Here is a 22441-nt window from a genome sequence, read left to right as displayed (position 1 = left end):
GGTCCTGCTAGTAGCTGATTGGTCATCAATATCGTATTCATGTGTAAGAAGGTGGAGGTGTTGTTATGACATTTGAATGATTAATAGTCTGTATTGATAATGATAGGTTGTGTTTTGCCAAACAATAGGCAGCCTACAGGGGTAATAGTTGAGACTAGCCCTGAGTGGGAGGAGAAAAAGTGAAGGGACAGCGGGGAGGTTTCTGTCAGGAGTCAGATAGGGCCTAGCTCACAACTAGAGCAGACCTCTGGCCTGATTAGTTAGCAGAGCGCATGAAGTGGGTGTTCTCTGAAGTGAGGAGAGACCGAGGCAATGGATAGCGTGATCTGGAGTAGAGACAAGAAAAAGTGTTAGAAGGAGTGAGCGATTCTCAGGATACAAGGCCTGGGGCAGGCAGCCTCGCAAGATGGCAGGGAGTTATCTGACAGTCAAGTGACAGAGCAGTGCTGAGAAGGAAAGTGGGACGAAGGTAGAGTGTCCCGGGTGGTACTTCCAGGGTGTAAGCAAGCAGAAAACAAGTAATGGCCATAGTGGCATAAGTAGATCCCCTAAGAGGAAAAGGATGCAGGTTGAGAAACAGGACTCTCACTTACCGGGTAGAGGTGCTGTTTTTGGGGACTAAGGAAGCTCCTGAAGTGCTGTGCTGGGTAATAGTGAAGCTAGAGAGAGAGCCTCACGGACAGAGAGCAGAGCAAGCTCAGGAAGGTACAGGAATGTGTATAAAGATGTCATATGTTCTAAGAAAAACGTCCACTAAGTTGTATTCGCTATCCCCTGTGCACACTTCCCCATAAGTTATTGTTTAGCAAAAGGTGGTTTATTTTTGAGTGGTGGTCTCCCTCATTGAACTCTACAACATGAGGTCCTGGTCAGTCGAGGTCAATGGCATCAAGGACGTAGCGCCCCCACAGATAAAGTCCACAAACCCAGCCAGGATCTCCATTTTCCTGTAGCGTGTCGTGGCGTGGAAGATGAGTACCTCGCCGACGGCTTCAGCCAATATTATAGATCCATGTTTTATGGATCTGATATGAAACCCAGAGAATTTTGTGCACCCATATTATATTTGTTTGCGTGACTCCAATATTCCAGAAGCCACACATTTTTTTGGGAGGGTAATTTCTTGGGAATCCATGACAAAAACATTTTCTACCACTTGCTGTATTACTGAGGCCATTATTGCTTGCAGAGAAGGACACTGATCCCGATGACTATAGGATCAGAGACTTTCATAATGACCCGCTGCAGTGGGTGATACAAAGTATTTGCAAAGTTACCCCTCGTAAACAGTGCCAGTACTGAGAAATCAAGCTTTGGGGCCACATGCAAATTAGTCTGGATGTTTATTGGGGGTGTGCCAATGTACTCAGAAATCTAGGCTAATTTGCATGCTATTGTAAAGCTTAAAGAGGTTGCCACTACTTAACTTAGGATAGGTCATCAATATCTGATCGGATGGGGTCTGATACCAGGCACCCGCGCCGATCAGTTGTTCTCTGTGGCCGCAACGCCTTGATTGCAGAGCTGCGCCATCTTCTGCTAGTGGACGGGCTGGGTACTGCACATCCGCCTCCTATTCAAATCAATAATAGAAAGATATGCCGTGGCCACTACCAGAAGACAGAGTAGCTCCAAAATCGAGTAGTTCTGGCAGGAACAGGTGATTGGCGGGGGTGCCGGGTGTCAGACGCCGACCGATCAGACATTGATGACGTATCTTAAGGAAAGGTCATCAATGGTAAAGTAGTGGTTGTCCACTACTTTAATTTCTCAGCTGTAACACTACCGATTACTACAATCCAGGTATCATTTTTTATTATTCTCTGACCTAGAACAACCACAGGTTCCCTTTAAAGAAAAGTTTTTGCTCAGATCACCTTTAGTAAAACAATTCAGCAAAATTTATTGTGTTGAGATCTTATATAAAGCATACTGTATATAGTTAGAATGCAGGCATATAGGTTTTCTATCCACTTAATGTCATATTTGTCTCACTAGAGCTTTACATCAGGTCTGGTCATTGCCTTCGTCATGCTTACCATTCACTACCAGTCGTACATTGACCCGCTGCTGCAGTCCAGCCTGTTGGTTTTTCAATATCAGTGTGTATCTCCCAGCATCCTGCTCTACTATGTCTCTGATCTGCAGAGAGTGTAATGACTGTCGATGCTTGCCATTGCTGCTGCTCACCGGCCTTCCATCTTTAAACCTGGTAATATGAAAAAATAGGTGAAATGCTTCACTGCTGTAGACTTTCTGTCTGTTGTCACCACTAGAGGGCGCTTAGGAGCCTAATACATTGGAGTCAACAGTATACAGTAAGCTCTCCAGCTCCCCCTAGTGGTGACATCAAGAAGCCATTTTTTTCTCTCTTTTGTTTGACCATGGTGATAGCAGGAGATTGCAGGAGATAGCATACCACTCTAAAATGTTAAGAAAGCCCTTGTAAATTATAGCAGATGATTCACATATGTAGATTCATGCCATGGAACAAATATACTAATTGTGATCATACCACTGAAAAGAAGGTGATGGGTAAGCGGAAACTTTCACGGACAGCTTTGCCAACTTGTCTCCAGCTGTGGCCTCAATGACAGTATTCTCCATGGTCTCCACAGAAATAAAAGGCTTTTCTATGGAAGAAGACACAAGTTGAAAAAACAGCAAAAAAATGGAAAGAAATTATTATTTTGGTACAAAACTATCTTCATCTTTATAAATTGATAAATGCAAATAGTAAAAAAATCATGTTCCCTGGATGTGATTAACTTAGGTTTTTGCTAATTTGACAGTAATAAAGTGATATTTTTGATTCATTGTATGTTTGACTTGTGTATGTCCCTGTAATAAGTGTATTCTACAATGTAATTTTAGTTTTATATGGCACTATTATTTGTTTAATATAAAATAATATTATTGCAATATGGATAAAACATCTTTCTTTTGTGTTTGGCCATCATTGATGACATGAATTATAGATCTTATTAAAATTATACTAACCACCATAGTGGCCGTCATGTGACTTGTGGTGGAAGGACTCCCTGTACTGCACTGCTTCTCCTTTGCAGTGACACTGTCATACTAAATAAGTCCTGTAGGTGGAGCACTGTACACAGATTTCTACAGCTTTAATTTAGCTTCATATGAAGCCACAAGTGCTCCCTCTTGTGGTGGTAGCATGCTATCAGAAATATAACATTTACCAGGTCTGCCTATAAATGTATCCAGGTGCATGAATTGCAAGGAAAATAAAGACAGTTGTGCACCAGTTTGTACTCTGTGATAGCAATGTGTACGCTCGCTGTACTTCCAGTTGTGAGGCAGTGACTGGTGTTACATGTAGGGGTCGCTGTATGTTCCCCCAGGATGCGCACGGAGGTGTAATGAGGCCATGAGGGTGCATTGCAGTCACAGGCGTAGCTGTGGTTGCAAGGCCGACTAAAGTGAATATAGTAAACCAAGAAAAAGGCCTAGATAAATAAATGGCACTTCCAAAATTAAATATAACCTATCAAAAAACAGGAAGCATGTACCATAAAATAAATAAATATTTTATTGAAACACTCACATAAATTTTTGTGCATTCCTGCATTTTTACACTTTGGTAGATATTCTTTTAACTATATTGACCAGTAACTTTTAACCTCTTTTTTGCACATTATAGATTTATTTGTTTTACACTGGTATTCTGGGTAAGGCATTTTGCCTACTGTAATTTATGCAAATATCTCTACTAAAGTATTGCTTTTTCAAGGGGACCCATTTGGTCAACTACTGAGTCAGTATTTAATTTCAATTTGAATTGTGGTGGACTATCTATAGCACTAGCCATTATTTATCGAGCATTGATTTGTAGGCGGTTCTTTTTGCAATTATGTCCCTACCTATTTTAATGTATTTTCCTAATTTGTTTCAATAAAATATTTCTTTATTTTATGGTAAAGTGAGTATAGGTCTTAGACATGCAGGTTATGCAAGGCAGATTTAGGGAAAACCTGCTCTGGGCTTTTGTGTTTTGAAACAGACTGCAGGTTGGTAGTCATGCAGTCCGTTTCATTCCTGGCCGGGTTTTCCATGTGGCTGAAGGTCACAGATTCAAGTTAAAAACCCTGAAGTTTAGGGTTTGGGTGTGTCAGTATCAGAGTGGAGTTTGTATGGTATAGAGCAGACAGCTCTGCAAAAGCTCAGCCCATGTGAGAGTAACGCAGAGCCCAGCAGAGCGAACCCCTGGCACCCACAGCTTACACAGCGGTGTAGTCGCCCACGGCAACTTGTCTCGGAGGTGGACTGTCTTGTGCCCGGCGGTGAACCGGAGGTAGACTGTCCTGTGCCTGGAGGAGGACTGGCATGTTTAGTGACTGTCAACTGGAGGATATGGTGCCCGGCTGCAATCCAGAGGATATCGTGTACTGTGTAATGATGTGAGTAGAACACTAACACGGTAGTGCAGTCGCCAACAGCAACTGGTCTCAAGAGGAGAGCTGGCGTGTTTAGTGACTGTAAACTGAAGGATATCGTGTGCTGTATAAAGCTGTGAGTAGCACATTAACACAGCAATGCAGTCGCCCACAGCAACCGGTCAGAGGTGGACTGGCATGTTTAGTGACTGTAATCGAGAGGATATGTGCCCTGCTGTGATCCAGAGGATATCGTGTGATGTGTTTTGCTGAGTTGAACATGAAAGAGATGTTTTGCTTTAAACTTTGCTGGGTTACTGCCTCATCACTCCATTAGTGTGCTACTGCTGCACTACACAATATATACTCTGGGATAGCAATTTGTACGCTTTACTGCCAGTATACACTCTGTAATAGCAGTGTGTACGCTGTACTACCATTATATATTTGTGTGTTAGCAATGTGTACGCTGTACTGCCAGTATATACTCTGTAATAGCAATGTGTATGCTGTACTGCCAGTATATACTCTGTGATTACAATGTGTACACTGTACTGCCAGTATATACTCTGTGGTAACAATCTGCACACTGTACTGCTAGTATATACTCTGGGATAGCAATGTGCACACTGTACAGCTAATATATACAGTACTCTGGGATAACAATGTGCACACTGTACTGCCAGTATATACTCTTTGATAGTTCATATGATGGCAGTATGTACTCTGTGACAGAATGGCAGTATGCCACATATGTCTATTTGCCTATGTTGAATGCAGTGAGAATGTGGATCTTCATCTAGATGATAATAATGTCCACACAAATTTTCAGGTGACTCTTACGGTAGTGTGGTCTCAGGGTTTGGCTCTGTAACATCAGACACTCATATAATACAGGTGAACTTGCTGCTTTTTGACATTTTATTGTATAGTAAATAAAATGTTCAGTGCTCTTGTAGGGGGGTGATCGAAGATGTCGTGGCAAGAAGGAGCTGATGTGAATAAGTGTTGTAATGAATTTGTTATGATTACGTGTTTGATAAAGAGTGTTGCATTTTATCCTTATGGCCAGTTTGTGTCTTGGCTCTCCTGCAGGCTTTGCCCCAAGGCTGTCCCTGGGAATGAGGGGAGGTCTGTCCATAAAGGGAACCATTAGCAGCATAGGGATACAGTTTGCATCACACAGGGAAGCAAACAGTTAGCACAAGGGATCAGCCCACCAGTTGGGAGGGATTAGATCAGTTAATAGACGAGGTACTTCTGCTTCTAGTCAGTAGAATGTGGAGTCTGTGGTGTGTGAGTGGAGTTCAGAGGACGGCTAGACACTGCAGGGTTAACAGATTCTAAGACAGTGGATGCAGCAGATGCAAAAAGTCCTGTCGATACTAGTCTCCAAACAGTATGAAGACACATCTGGAGGTTCATGAAGACGCCTGGGCAGTCTTGGGCCTAGGGCCCGGAAGAGTTATTGAGTGCCATATATCTGCCTTACATGTGAGGAAGATGACGGCCGGGACTCAGGGAAAGGGAAGGATGGTGGGCCTCAGGAAAGCAGTACTGCTGGATAGAAGGTCCCTGGTACCAACAGTGAAGGTTGAGGTGGGAGCAGGTAGGGCAAAACGGAGGGAAGGATTGATAGTACACAGGACAAAGGGAACATCACCAAAAAGGAACTCTGTCTCATTATATATTTGTGGTGCCCCAAGGTCCTGGTCATCACAGTAGAATTGCTTTCCTCACAGAGAAGGTGATGTTACGTTTGGAAGCGATGAAGGATAACTCTCATCAGGTAATCACAATGCACACAACATGTTCACACTCCAGACCACAAGGGGGAGCTTTGATCCTATTTACTAGGTGACTCCCCTATATACATTGTGGTTTGGAGGGAAAGAGAGTTCAGATTGTCAGAGAGACAGAAGAGAGCAGACAGACCTAGAGGGGCCGTGTAGTCTGAAGTACTACAGCTCCTGGAAAGAGGCATACAGAAGGAAAGGACATTGTTCAGTGAGCGTGAAGGAGAGCGAAGCACAGGAGAGTAACATCAGGGGAGACCAGCTGCGAACAAGCTGCCTCCCTCTGAAGTGCAGATAACTGGTAGCCGGACCACCGAGGTTGTAAGGGAATCTACGACTTACAGCAGAGACCATCAGGACAGCTGAACTGCAAGTTACCTGTCCGCCTTAATAGGTGCCGGGAAAGGTCAGAGAGACCCGGCGCATGTGCACTGCAGTATTTTGCTCTGCCCTCAAAAGGGCAGACAAAGTACGCCTGCACCGGAGCCACAGCGTGAAGACAAGAAGAGGACGTCATCCTATGAAGATGGGAGGCCCCGGACTGGACCACGATACCCATCGGACCCGAACAGAACCGGGACCGCCCTTGGGTGAGTATAATCTAACCTCTTTTTCTTACCTTTCAGGTTACATCGGGGGCTTATCTACAGCATTCTAGAATGCTGTAGATAAGCCCCTGATGCTGGTGGGCTTAGCTCATCTTCCATTTTGGGGGTGACAGGTTCCCTTTAAAGCAGCTATATAAGAATAAACGCGTGCACAGCCGTTAGAGAGGTGCCGGAGTAGGTTCCAATACATGAATGATAGCAAAAAACTCAGCACTCAGACTTAACTTAATCAGATAAAGTGTTTTAATGGTGTCCACGGTAAATAACAGAAGAAACGTTTCGGTCCTATAGCCGGACCTTCATCAGTCACAATATTTGATCGTGGCTCTATACCACAGAAGGCAATACCGCTGGACTTATCCCCCTGAAACACTGGCTGTGTCCACCTATATCTATGACCTTAATGAAAACCCATAATCTTTCGGGTCCACTAGCTTCCATTCACGATCAAATATTGTGACTTATGAAGGTCCGGCTATAGGACTGAAACGTTTCTTCTGTTATTTACCGTGGACACCATTGAAACACTTTATCTGATTAAGTTAAGTGTGAGTGTCGAGTTTTTTGCTATTACCCTTTAAAGCAGCGTCGGTCCCCCTGACCGAATACCACAGGTGGCGTCACGAACATAAACTTTATTCAATTTCCCCTTTTACATGGGCGCCCAGGGCCACGGACCGGCTCACCACCGTGACATTCCCCTGTGAACACCGGACCCGGTACCGGGTACCCCACGGCCCTGGCGGGCGACTCATATTCTGCAGCCATGTGTAACTGAATTTCACACTAAAGCTGAACCTGTTAAATCGGACCTAAGGTCTCCTGTCACGTCTGTAGCCGTATCCGGTCCCATGGACGGGGAGGGAACAAGGACTCTCTTTAGTGAGTAAAGAACGAATTCCAACGCACAACACACACAACTGGGACTCCTGATTAGAAGAGGGATTTCAGGGCAAGGAGAACTGAAAGCTACCTGTGAGAAGCATCATGAGTGTACCTCCTCCCCTAACTCTATAGGTACTGTGCTACCTCGGCCCTATCAGCGACGCTTACTGTTCAGCCATAAGACCACAAGGTAACCCGCACCATTTCCCATTCATTCTGTACCGTGCACAATGACCTCGATGCTCTTCTTGTTTTGCCAGGCCTCACTCATGGCATGGCACACGTACTGCCCCAGGTCCGTTTGGTTTATATTGGGCAAGGTAAGAATACTGAACATTTCCGTGTGGCCTTTCTGGGGCACACGATCAGAGTGCTCTGTTACATAGCGGTTATTCTGAAAAGAGATAAAGGGTTAATGTACTCTTCTGTTTATTTAATTTTATTGTATATATATATATATATATATATATACATGTATATATACCAACACATTATTCTATAACTTGAATATACAATACTATATATTATTTAAAGGTCATTTCTATAAAAAAAAATAAAAAAAACTTTGAAAATAATCTACTAAAAATAAAGTTTTGAAATGCAACACCTGTTTCATTTTGTGCATACAGCTCATGTGCAGCCATTTGTGTCTCCATGGTAACAGACAAAATCTATGAGTTCTCTGATCCTTCAGGCATGCGTTATTCCCATCTATCTGCATCCTCTTTTACCTCCTGTATTAGGGGTAAAGGTTATTGAGTAACACATGGCTGTTTGTTTGCATTGGAACTGTATACTCAAAATAGTTGGACATTTTGTAATCAAGACTAGCAATTTTTTTGTTTGTATTTTTATTTTATGTATGCATGGTCTTAACCCATGATTCTGTGCCTGCATAGAAGAAACCAAGTTTACTGCGCCAGACAGTGATTTAGGAACATGCAGAGTTAAAGGAATCTGTCAGCAGGTATTTGCTATTTAATCTGACAGCTGTATAATATAGGGCAATATACCCTGATTCCAGAGATGTGTCATTTACTAGGTTATGTGTTGTAGCTTCAATACAAACAGTGTTTTATTAGCAGGAGATTATCACTGCTTCACTAGGTTTCATGTGCAGGACAGTCCAGATAATCTGTGTAACCACACCCCCACCACTGATTGGCAGCTTGCTGACAATGTACACAGGAAGCTGCCAATCAAGAGTGTTGGCGAAGTTATACACAGTTCAGAATTCTGACCACTGCTACAGGGATTCTATCAAAACTGTACCAAGCAGTCCAGTAAAATGATATATCAATGGAATCAGGGTCTCTTGCGCTATATATCTGCTTCTCTTAGATTACATAGCAAAAATCTGCTGACAGATTTGCTTTAATACTAAATAACAGGTTCTTACATGCAGCCAAATGCGCATAGGTCACGTGAAAGGTCAACTTAGCCTCCAGGGCTAAGAAATTTTGATATTATACGGTTATTTGTAACATTTAAAGTTATCAGCTATCCAAAAGATAAATGAAAACTTGCAAACCTGTGGGGTCAGACCACTGGGAAGCCCACCGATTTGGAGAACAGAGCTCTGAAGTATTTCAACAGAGTGAAGCAGTGACCTTCCTTGTATCATTGTGCTTGGAGAGATAGCTGTCAATCACTAATAGCACCGCCCACTTGACTCTTGTACAATCACCAGGGATTTCAATGAATAAAAAACAGGTTTTCCAACAAACCTATATATCTATCTGCTCCACTTCTCCTCCTCTATACCATATAGAGGTATACTCTATACCTCTATACTGCTGTCCACAGTTGCAATGTAACAGGATCATTTAACCTTACACTTAACATTAAAAAAAAAAAATGACATAACTAAAAGTAACTTAAATAACCTTATAATATTTTGTTGCATGTTGTAGTGGTAAAAGGTACATTAATTAGTGGTTTTATTTTGCAGTATTGTTACTAAAAGTTGGATGTCACTTGTTCAGTACACTGCAATATTATCATATTAAGTAAATGTCAAAAATTGGTTAAAAAATGAATAAAATAAAAAGATCATCACCTTTTTGCCAGGGTAATCCCACTGAAAGGTGACTGCAGAATTAAACTCTACAGTCACAGTGCAATTTATAACTAGTTGATCCCCTTCTAGCAGCTCGACCGTGTCTTTAGGAGAAAGGTACATGTCATAGAAATGGTATCCTGGAATTAAGAGAAGTCATGGAGTAAGTGGATAGAGCAGAAACAATCAACATACATATAGGACAAATGATATTATTTCCTACCCGCAAAGTGAATAAGGAAATAATTTGACATAAATGTCTTTCCGTCTATGATGGCCGCACACTGGACAAAGAGGGATTCTTTTATCTTTTCTGCAGGGATGATCATGCCTTCTTTATTGTCCCACATGACACTAATCCCATCTGGAATAATGATTGAGCTTTGCTAAAGGAATAAATGTAGAAATGTTAAAAAAAATAATTGACTTGATCAAAAAGAATCAATAGAATTAAAGAGGATGTCCACTACTTTTATATTGATGGCTTAGACTCCCTGACAAAAGTTATGTCATTTATCTATGTTATGTAAAATCTTATAACCTGACGTTAAATTCATCCATTGGTTGTATAAATTATTCTTTTGAAAGCTGAAACCCTCCGAAATGTGGTTTAGGTTAATAAAATAAATTGGCATCAATGGAGAAATATTGATCAGTTAATGGACACAGAATGGTCAGATTTTGGCAAGACAAAAGTTTTGTCGCCTGGTCATATAATGCACCCAATCCTAGTTTACATCCTCACCTGTGCTCAGTAAATGATCTGTTAATTAGTGTGTGTGTATAAAAAGAAACCCAACGCCCCAGACCTTCACTTGAATGCAACTTGAGCTCTGACAACATGCCAAAAATCCACTGTGTTTCGGGGTACTGCCCCTCGTCAGTGGAGATCTGGTTTGGCTGATTGAGAGGCGTCTGGCCGGGATCCAAGAAGTATCGTTTCTCCTTGCGGACAGTGACATGATAAGCATGTCGAGGTGAGGAGAATTAAAGCCGCAATGCTCTTCTGGGAAATAGTACCCCGAAACACAGTGTCTGCAAACTGAGATTCTGGTTTGGCTATTATCCTAAGTCATGTGACAAGGCTCGTTAAAGGGTCGATATTGACTGTTAGGATTGCTACTTCCAATAGGTGGCCCTAGAGTTCTAGTCCTCTTCCTCTCTGAAGAGACAATTTGCATATTTCCCAGTGAGGAACAGCAAATTTTGTCTAAGGAGGAAGAGGATGATGAAACACAGTTGCCGATATGTCAGGTTGTTAAGTTCACCAAGTCAGGAGGACCAGGGTGCGGTGGCGGAAGACGAGGTGACGGATGATGAAGTCACCGACCCAACCTGGGAATCTGGCATGCAGAGCGAGACCAGCAGCGCTGAGGGGGAGGGGCCGGCAGCACCGAAACAGGCAGAAAGAGGCAGTGGGGTAACCAAAGGGCAAAGGTAGCCAACTTTTCCTCAGATTACTGACACTCCTGAATTTCTCCATCAAAGAGTTAGGTGTTCCCCAGTCTAGGACTTTTTTTTTAAAGAATTCTTAGACAAACAAATAGTCATTTGCAACCTGTGCTACACCAAGATCAGTAGGGGCATGACCACTAAGAGGCTAACTAGCACCAGCATGATCAGGCAGTCATCTGAGCACCTGACTCGGTGGGCCGAATGTTTGCATCCATGATGCCAGCACTGCCAGCAGGTGATACCACTGCCTCTTCCCTTGTGCTAGGAGCTTCCTAATCCCCTGTCCTTGACACTGGCACAGATGCCTCCCGTCCTGCATCTGTCCTTGCACATTCTGACACGCCATCATCAGACACTTTTAAGTCCTTGTCCTAGCGCAGCGTCCAGCTGATCCTACCCCAGGTCTTGAAATGAAAGAGAAAGTTTCTAGCCACCCACCTACAGGCCCAAAGGCAAAATGGGCACATTCCCAGGCTGCTTGCCGTGGAAATGTTGCCGTTTAGGCTTGTTGACACAGGATTTCTGCCGACTCATGGTGGCAGCCATCACTTTTTCTCCCGGGGTGGCTTCCCCGTCTTGTACCAGCATGTGTCCAGGAACATCTCTCGTGCCCTTGCCAATGCAGTTACTGGAATTGTCCATTTATCGACTGACATGTGGACAAGGGCTCGTAGCCAAGGATGCTACATTTCCCTGATGGCACACTGGGTAAACATTATACAGACTGGAGACGAGTCCCACCCTGGTATGGCACATGTGCTTGCAATGCCGATGATTGCTGGCCCTTCTTCTATCAGGGTTTCTACCACATCATACATCAGTTCCTGCACCCCCTCCTGCCAGCTGGAAGCTCTGCAGCACTGCCCAAGAGAAGCATCATCAGGTTTTTCTGAAGTTAATTTGTCTAGGAGACAAACCACACACCATGGCAGAATTACTTCAAGGAATAACAGACCAGTGGTTTCTGAAAACATTTTCGCAAATCGGCCGCCGCTCGGTTTGAGCAATGAGTATCCAAGCATTTTAGTGCTCGCTCATCTGTACACAGCACCTGTCAATCAGCTTATCACTGTCAGTAAATAATCTGCATTGTTGTATTCTCTTAACATGCCTAAACACATAAGAAAAAAAATATTTTAGATTTATATGGGAGTCCTGATTCTCCCTCTATGTCAAATATTGAAAGAGAGAAGGATCACTCACTAGTTTGATTTCAACATAAACAATCCCTTTGTTTTCATGAGAAATGAGGTGCCACCGGAGGTATCTGGCAACAGCCTACCTCTCCATTCAGATGGCACACTTGGCCAAGCAGAACAGTTATTAAAAGTTATTTTTTATATTGTACACACTTGCCTAAATGTGACCATACACATCAAATAAATGTAGGCGACAGGTGCCAATTTTGGCATGTAGGTAACATTTCCCAACTTTCTACTGATGGCAGAAGTTGGGGGAAAAAAGGGGTTAGGCATCTTGGATTTCCATATGACCTATTCTCTTATCTTCATGGGAGATAATCCACTGTCAGAGGTGTCTGGAAGTGTCCGAGTGGAATGTGCATGTGTACGGGAAGGAGGGTAGTCATGAAGAATAGCTGTTTCACCAAAATTATATAATGAATATGAAAACCTAGCTGACGAAAAATTTAATGGGGTCAGAAAGTACCTTAGGATTGGCCATCAATATTGATCGATGGGGATGTGACACCTGGCTCCACCACTGATCATCTGTTACTGGCGTCGTACACTCTCAGATGCTGCCAGAACACAGCATTTGTGTCATTTCTATAGTGACAGTGACCAGGTACTACAGATCCACTGCCTAAGGCCGTGGATACTATAGTTTTGCTGGAACTGCTATGTTTCGGCAGCATCTGAGAATTTCTGCACTGGTAACAGTTCATTGGTGGGGGTGCCGGGTGTCGCACCGTACTGATCAGATGTTGATGACCTATCCTAGACCATCAATAAAAAAGTAGTGACCACCAGCCTCCTTAAAGGATCTCTCTAGACAACACTGATGCACCCTATTGCTTAGGACCAGATGGGGGAGGGGCATTCTTGTGTCATGCTCCGCCCGCTAAAGAAGTGAACAAGACATAATAACACAACCTGTTAGCTTTGCCTGGACATCTTAGTCAATATTTGCAGAGGTAAGAAGATGTAGCCTTATAATGGCCATAAAATACCAAAATATAACTTCATCTGTTAATTGGGTCAAGCAGCAAGATTTATTCTCATATTATTTTGCTATATCCTGCATTATTCATGTTGTGAACATACAGAAGAATCCACTGGTTCATACCGTTTGCAGGGTAACATTGAGGTCTGGAATAGATACTTGGCACGGCACTCTGGTCGTTTTCTTATATATTACTATGGTCCCAAAAGGATTGATGAATGGTTGCTCCCAGTCTGATAATACAAGACAGAGAATCAAAGACAGATGCTATGTATATTTAATCATGTTATTGGAAGAAAGGATAAATAATCATATTCTTTTTTTTCCTTATGATCATTCTGAATCCATTGTATCATTGTCGAACTTTCTCCATAGTTATGTTTTTTGCCACTTGAGTAGATTGTGAGGGATTAATATGAATGTACGGCTCTGATCACTTTTTTTTACTTCTTGATACATTGTCATAGTGGTCTGATTCCAATATCAAAATTTCGTTTATGGGCATAAATTAAAAAAATAGAGGGAGTTTAGGAGCTTAATGCATAGGATGCAAACATTGAAATCAAAGAGAAAAGAATATGAATTACTTTCCATAAGAAGCAATTAATAAGAAATACATCATTGAGGATTGTAGATCTAAAAATGACACATTTTTTTGAGGTGGACATTTACTGGATCATATGTCATCACTTTATAATCAGTAGAGGTCCAACCAATGAAACCCCCACAAATCCTGCAGGGGCCACAGCACTCATGTAGAACTGAATTGCTTTCACTGTTTTTTCCTGCACTCACTGTGCAGGGAAGGGTTAAAAGGGTTATCCAGGACTATATTTTTTTTTACTATAGACCTAAGAACTAACAGGTAGGTAGTTGCTGACTACCTGCCTGTCCTGCCCTGTGCTGATTTCTGCCAGCACAGAATGACCACAGACCGCTCGTGCCAGCGATTCAGTGGCTTCCGATTATGTCATGTCGACAGAGTAACGCCTTCTCTTACCCTCTGTTGACAGGTTGTTACTGCCTATGTCATCTTAACTGACAGCTGGGTACCCTCTGCCTGTGAAAGCTAATTTACATAACGTCGGCAGTCACACCCCGTTGACAGAGCAGTCCGGAACAAGAAGAGCTGCTCTTTTGATGTGGGACAGCTGAATCGACGACAGGAGTGGTCAGTTACCACTCTAAGTCAGTGCAGGATAGAACAGGCAGATAGTAAGCAACTATCTGGATCATAGTAAAAAATATATAGTCCTAGATATCACCTTCAAACCATCAGCTATCTTGCGCGATATTCCTATGAACAGGAGCCCTCGGCTCCTGTGTACTCCATGAGAGAGTAACTGCCAAACATCTATGGTTGTGGCTTATCTATAGGAGAGCAAGAGGATTGGCAGATTTTGGACATGCCAGATCCTTATCTAAGAATTAGGGGACTCCGTTAAAATTAGACTGTTGGCCAATACTTGTCTAATGAGTATGTGGAACTACAGTATTTTAAAGAGACGCAGCAATACAGTTGCCCTGCAGCCCTTTCTTCTCAGGATCTGCAGTAGTAAAAACATGACATATCTTATCTTTGTTTTCAGTCTGGTTTTGACCATCCTTGCTGGTAGAGATATTGAGGCACTTACAGTGGCATGCAAAGGTATTCACCCCTCTTGGCACTTTGTAGAGCATTCTTTTGAGTTAATTACAGTTGCAAGTCACTTTGGAAAAGTCTCTATGAGCTTTCCACATCTTGCCACTTGGATTTTTACCCATTCCTCAAGGCAAAACTGCTCCAGCTCCTTCAAGTTAGATGGGTTTCCTCTGGTGAACAGCAATCTTCAAGTCTGACCACAGGTTCTTAGTTGGATTAAGGTCTGGGGTTTTACTAGGCCACTCCAAAACATATACAAGTTTCCTCTTAAACCACTCAAGTGTTGCTTTAGCGGTATGCTTTGGGTCATTGTCTTGTTGGAAGGTGAATCTCCATCCCAGTCTTAAATCACTGATAGACTGAAACAGGCTTTGCTCAAGAATATATCTGTATTTCACACCATGCATCTTCCCCTAAACTCAGACCGAAAAAATTCCCAACAGCATGATGCTGCCACCAGCATGTTTCCCTGTAGGGATGGTGCTCTTGGGTTAATGGGCTGTGTTGGTTTGGCTCCAGACATACCATTTACCTTGGTTGTTCAAAAGTTCAATTTTGGTTTAATCTGACCATAGACACAGCATATATGAGCCTGCATGTTGACTCTTGTTGTATATTGTTGATTTGTGAAGGCCTGCTGATTATCTATTGTTTCATCCATTATAATTTATTCTTCTAAATAACCTTGGAGGACAAAGATGCATGTTAATTCAACAATCAATATTTATTAATATGTTGAATGCCTGTTGATTACCCATTGTATCAGCCCTATCATTTATTCTTCTAAATAATCTTGGAGGACAAAAGAAGAATATTATTTGGACAGGCACTATTTGTTAATACAGGGTGGCTCATTTATATGGATACGCCTAAATAAAATGGGAATGGTTGGTGATATCAACTTTCTATTTGTAGCACATTAGTATATGGGAGGGGGAAAACTTTTCAAGATGGGTGGTGACCATGGTGGCAATTTTGAAGTTGGCCATTTTGGATCCAACTTAATTTTTTTCAATGGGAAGAGGATCATTTGACACATTAAATTTGTGAGAATTTCACAAGAAAAACAATGGCGTGCTTGGTTTTAACGTAACTTTATTTTTTCATGAGTTATTTACAAGTTTATGACCACTTATAAAATGTGTTCAAAGTGCTGCCCATAGTGTTGGATTGTCAATGCAACCTTCTTCTCCCACTCTTGACACATTGATAGCAACACCGCAGAAGAAATGCTAGCACAGGCTTAGAGTATGTGCACACGTCAGGATTTCTTGCAGAAATTTCCTGAAGAAAACCGGAAATTTTCTGCAAGAAATCCGCATTTTTTTTTGCGTTTTTTTCCCGTTTTTTTCGCGTTTTTTTTTTTAGCATTTTGCAAGCGAAATTAGCTTGCAGAATGCTAAAGTTTTCCAAGCGATCTGTAGCATCGCTTGGAAAACTGACTAACAGGTTGGTCACACTTGTCAAACATAGTGTTTGACAAGTGTGACCAACTTTTTACTATAGATGCTGCCTATGCAGCATCAATAGTAAAAGATAGAATGTTAAAAATAATAAAAAAAAATAAAAAAAATGGTTATACTCACCTACCGCAAACAGCCGATCTCCTCAGCGGCGTCCGTTTCTATAGATGGTGTGTGTGTGCAGGACCTTCGATGACGTCGCAGTCACGTGAGCAGTCACATGAGCGGTCACGCGACCAATCACAAGATGGCGACGTCATCGCAGGTCCTTCACACAGAGCATCTATAGGAATGGAAGCGGCAGCATGCACTGCTGAGAGGCGGGAAGACTCCGGGGCCATCAGAAGGTGAGTATATCACTATTTTTTATTTTAATTCTTTTTTTTTTACCAATTATATGGTGCCCAGTCCGTGGAGGAGAGTCTCCTCTCCTCCACCCTGGGTACCAACCGCACATAATCTGCTTACTTCCCGCATGGTGTGCACAGCCCCATGCGGAAAGTAAGCAGATCAATGCATTCCTAGGTGTGCGGAATCCCCGCAATTCCGCAAATTTAATGAGCATGTTGCTTTTTTTTCCGCAATGTGATTTTTTTGCGGAAAAAAATGCAACATTTGCACAAGAAATGCGGAATACACTGTAAATAATAGGAGGCATATGTATGCGTTTTTTTCGCGTTTTTATCACGCTTTAATAGCGAAAAAACGCAAAAAAAGCGCGAAAAATACTGAACGTGCGCACATGGCCTTACAGTATCCGTTGTTTCAGATGCTGCACATCTCGTATCTTCACAGGCCTTCAGATGACCCCAAAGATAAAAGTCTAAGGGAATCGGATCGGGAGACCTTGGTGGTCATTCAACTGGCCCACAATGACCAATTCCCTTTCCAGGAAACTGTTCATGTAGGAATGCTCGGACCTGACACCCAAGATGGTGCACCACCACATTATGGGTGTCTCAATGCACTCTGTCAGCTTACTAAGCTTTCTGCTATCTCCTCTCTGTGGGTACCCGTCAAAAGCAGGGTGCCACTGATTTGGGTAATTGGCCCTGGAAACCCTGAATTCGCAGATGTTCCAATTCCCAGTTGGCCATCATAAGCGTGAGACTCATTTGCACCACATTATGTACTTGCTGGGACTGTACTATATGTTATTAAATGTTGATAATCCAATAAAGGTTCACCCCAATGTGTTACCCTCCCCCTGTGTTGTCTGAGTAGTATTTTGAGTAAACTTGAATTTACAATCCATGCAATACGGCTTGAATGCATTAGCAAGTAATAACACCAATAAATAGAAAAATGCAAGCCATTAAAATCATGATGAATTTTATTATATATATGTGTATTTACACAGAGACAATATTAAAAGCATATAGAAAAAATAAGACTTCACAGGTAAAAAATAGAAACAGGGGACACCTGCAAAGGAGACGCTGATTCATGGTTTGAATCTTGCCAACATGCATGCACGCCATAAAGGAGTATATGTAGCTATGGGCAAGAAGTAGGATATAAATATGTAAATGGTGTATGAAGTAGGGTAATTGGACGAAGCATTCCTCGCGGAACAAATGCGTGTCGGGTGTTTTGGGATCCCTCTATTTACTTGCAGCAGTTTGGTAGATATGTGGGTATTTACTATTTCATGTATTTCACTTTTATTTATTCATTCTAGGAGGTTTACTTTGATAGCTTATCAATTATCCTTCTTCCTACACCATTTACTTATTTATATTTTACTTGTAGCCTATTCCTATATATACTCCTTTACGACATGCATACATGATAGCAAGATTCCTGCTATGGATTAACTTCTGCTTTTCATGTGTCCCCATTTCTATTTTTTACCTGTGATGCCTCATTTTTTCTAAATATTTTTTTAATATTGTCTGTGTGTATAGTGAGAAGTGCCCTGGTCCTTGTAGTCTTTCTAAAGACAGCCAGGCCAGCGGATGAGAGCACCTACCGATCCTCGTGTCTACATAAGCGCCTTCCTCCATACATTTGGGGAGTCTCCCACATGTCTTCTGGCAAACTCAAAATGAACCTTACAATGTTTGTGTTTAAAGGTACCTTCACACATAACGATATTGTTAACGATGTCGTTGCTTTTTGTGACGTAGCAACGATATCGTTAATAAAATCGGTATGTGTGACAGCGACCAACGATCAGGCCCCTGCTGGGAGATGGTTGGTCGCTGAACAAAGTCCAGAACTTTATTTCGTCGCTGGATCTCCCGTGGACATCGCTGGATCGGCGTGTGTGACACCGATCCAGCGATGTCTTCACTGGTAACCAGGGTAAACATCGGGTAACTAAGCGCAGGGCCGCACTTAGTAACCCGATGTTTACCCTGGTTACCATCCTAAAAGTAAAAAAAACAAACAGTACATACTTACCTACCGCTGTCTGTCCTCCAGCGCTGTGCTCTGCTCTCCTCCTGCTCTGGCTGTGAGCGTCGGTCAGCCGGAAAGCAGAGCGGTGACGTCACCGCTCTGCTTTCCGGCTGCTGTGCTCACAGACAGTACAGGAGGAGTGCAGAGCACAGCGCTGGAGACAGACAGCGGTAGGTAAGTATGTACTGTTTGTTTTTTTAATTTTAGGATGGTAACCAGGGTAAACATCAGGTTACTAAGTGCGGCCCTGCGCTTAGTTACCCGATGTTTACCCTGGTTACCGGGGACCTCGGGATCGTTGGTAGCTGGAGAGCGGTCTGTGTGACAGCTCTCCAGCGACCAAACAGCGACGCTGCAGTGATCCGGATCGTTGTCGGTATCGCTGCAGCGTCGCTTAATGTGAAGGGGCCTTAAGTAAAGGCTTTTTTCTGCCCACTCTTCAATAAACGTCATCTCTGTAGAGTGTACGGCTTATTGTGGTCGTATGGACAGATTCTCCAGTCTCTGCTTGGGAACTCTGCTGCTCCTTTGGGGTTGCCTTTGGTCTCTGTGCTGCCTCTCTGATTAATGCCCTCCTTGCCCAGGCTGAGCATTTTGGTGGGCAACCCTCTCTTGGCAGGTTTGTTGTGGTATCATGTTCTTTCCATTTGATGATAATGGATTTGACGGTGCTCGAGGGGATCATCAGAGATTGGGATATTTTTGTATAATCCAACCCTGACCTGTTCTTCTCAACGACTTTGTCCCTGTCTTGTTTGGAGATCTCCTTGGTCTTCATGGTGTTGGTTAGTGGTGCTTCTTGTTAATGGTGTTGCAGCCTCTGTGGCCGTTTAGAAGAGGTGTGCATATACTGACCGACATGTGACACTTAGATTGCACACAGGACTTCCTTTCACTAAGCATGTGACTTGTGAAGGGAATTGCTTGGACCAGAAACTTTTAGGGGCTTCATAGCAAAAGGGGTAAATGCATATGCAGATGCCAATTTTTAATTATTTGATCCCATAAACTAAATGTATGCTTATATTTTCTCACTTCACCAACACAGACTATTTAGTGCTGATGCATCACGCACAAATCGGATTACAAAAATATTTAAACACAAGTTGTAATGTAACAAAATAGGTAAAAAGCCAAAGAGGGAGGTGGTGAATAATTTTGCAAGCCACTGTAAATTCAACTGACTAATTGTTTAGACAGAACAAAAATATTCTCAGTATACCAGTTAGAATTGATGTATCAGATGTATGTGTGTTACTGATAGAAAAAAAGAATCAATAAAGAAAATGTTGCTATAAAAAAAATCCTAAATACCTTTGATTAACAAACCACTTGTTTTGTCTACTGATGTAATCACTGTAGCCCAGCAAAATGGCTACTGTCTTGTTATACTGACAGGTTCCTGTGATCATGTACAGTTAGACGTTTGCCCTTCTTCATGTGTAGGAAGTCATTCTTTCGGTTGTTATTATTCTTCCATCTATCTATCTACTTCTCAGGGATCCTCTTATTGTTGTGCACTCTATCTATCTGATCTAATACTGGAGATACTAGTGTTGCTGAGGTAAGAAGAGGCTGCTCATACTGCTGTCCACCTTGTCTATCTGATCTATCACTGGAGAGACCAGGAGTGCTGAGGTAAGAAGAGGCTGCTCACACTACTGTCCAACATGTATACCTGATCTATCACTGGAGACAGCAAGAGTGCTGAGGTAAGAAGAGTCTGCCCACACCGCTGTCTACCCTGTCCATATGATCTAATACTAGAGATACCAGCTATGTGGAAAAAGCTTCTCCTCCTCTATACCCTGATCTAATATTTGTCAGGCAGCCGGGAAGACGATTACTCCATTCTAGGGATCCTGCCTTAGGGCATGGTGTGGTTGGGAGGTGGAACGCCATTGCTCCCAGTGCTGATGCTGCTCAGGGGTCCCGGGACGCGAGGTTCCCCAGTGTCAGCTGCTGCAAGAAGATATGGAACGCTATGTCTCCTGGCTCAGATATGTCATGTGAGGTTAATTTTAATCCACCCCCCGTTGCCCCTAACTCTGTCTCTGTGGGTAAAGTATGGAGATTGGACCTTATCTCAGTGGTGTTAAGTGATCTATTGGAGGAATATTCAAACCTGCCTTATCTTCTTGCCCACCGCTCTTTATTTGCACTTCAGTGGTTCAGTTGGTAGCTCTCTGGTGAGTATTTCTTTGGTTTGTCTCTGGCTCTGGTGTATTGTGCCCTCTGATTCCTATGTCTCTCTTTATTCTCCTTGGCCTTCCATGTTTGGTAGGTTCATCTCTGCCTTACTGGTATAATTTATTGGTGTGTTTGATCCAAGTGTGGCCAGCCAGCAGCCATCCCACTATTGGCATTGGGAAGGGCTCTGTAAAAGTCCCCCTTCTGTTAATGGGAGCGGGTGAAGAGTAACCCGGCCCTCAGCCATGTGTATTAGCTTTTGCCAAGTGGGTCTGGCATACTGCTTCTGCTAGCCTTCAGTCCAGTCATCTCACCCTTTCTCAAGTGTTACAAAACTGGAGAAAGCAAGGGTGGTGAGGTAAAAAGAGACTGCTCACACTACTATCCACCCTGTGTCTGACTTATTACTGGGGATACCAGGAATGCTGAGGTAAGAAGAAGCTGCTCACACGGGTGTCCACACTGTCTATCTGATCTAATACTGGATATATAAGTGGTGCTGATGTAAGAAGAGGCTGCTCACACTGCTGTCCACCCCGTCTCTCTGACCTACTACTGGGGTACTAGGAGTGCTGAGGTAAGAAGAACATGCTGTGTTAACCCTGTCTATTAAATCTAATACTGGAGATACCAGGTATGCAGACTTAAGAAGAAGCTGCCCACACTGCTGTCCACTGTTACTGAATCCTGAAATGCTGACAGTATGTTGTCTCTGCAGTGGAGCTTCCTAATGCACATGCTTACAGACTCCTGCCCTATGAATATTCTAGGACAGGTTTCTGTCAGTGTTACAAGATGACCATAGTGATTATCATCCGAGAAAAAACAAGCCTGACTTGCTAATTAACAGTATTTAGACATTTATTTATAATGACATTTTCTTTGGAATCCTTTTTTATTACCTGACAACCCATTAAAAGTAAAAGAACAGTAGAAGGAATCGTCAATATCATGAGGACAAGTATTATTCAGCCATCATCTTACCTCTCACATAGATATAGGTGCTGACAGCAGTAGTACCCTTGACCTTGGTGTTAATATATCTGTAGTGGCAACAATAGGTCCCGGAGTCAGTAGCCCGGGAACCTATTATTCTGAAGATTTTGCAGTATGGTTTGATTGGTGTTCCTTCGCAGTCCTCCACTGTAACACTACGAGTGCCATTAGCAATCACAATCATTTCTGAGTCTTTGTCATCCTGATTGGATTCCACGATGCCTCCAGGCCACGTCCACTGCAGAGGCCTCTGCCCTCTAGAAAGCAGGACAAGTGAAAAATGTATTTAGAAATGTAGAAGTACCTCAGTTTTAGGTGTTAAAGGGCACCTGTCACCCCGAAAATCGCGGGTGAGGTAAGCCC

At 42.8% G+C, this 22441-nt stretch overlaps 1 protein-coding gene across 1 annotated transcript in view; it reads right to left on the bottom strand.

The window, feature by feature from the left end:
- Positions 1 to 22441, bottom strand: part of FLT4 (fms related receptor tyrosine kinase 4) — a 245652-nt gene that overhangs the window by 82138 nt on the left and 141073 nt on the right. Inside the window, exons 3-9 of the mRNA XM_069763596.1 lie at positions 22067 to 22335; positions 13508 to 13617; positions 9969 to 10131; positions 9746 to 9885; positions 7909 to 8080; positions 2516 to 2633; positions 2040 to 2209 (exon numbers count right to left, since the gene is read on the bottom strand). Of these exons, the coding sequence (XP_069619697.1) occupies positions 2040 to 2209; positions 2516 to 2633; positions 7909 to 8080; positions 9746 to 9885; positions 9969 to 10131; positions 13508 to 13617; positions 22067 to 22335 (1142 nt within the window). The remainder of the gene's footprint in view (positions 1 to 2039; positions 2210 to 2515; positions 2634 to 7908; positions 8081 to 9745; positions 9886 to 9968; positions 10132 to 13507; positions 13618 to 22066; positions 22336 to 22441) is intronic.

The sequence above is a fragment of the Ranitomeya imitator genome, chromosome 4 (genome assembly GCF_032444005.1).
Source record: "Ranitomeya imitator isolate aRanImi1 chromosome 4, aRanImi1.pri, whole genome shotgun sequence".
NCBI lineage: Eukaryota > Metazoa > Chordata > Amphibia > Anura > Dendrobatidae > Ranitomeya > Ranitomeya imitator.
This window is presented reverse-complemented; position numbering and strand designations above follow the sequence as displayed.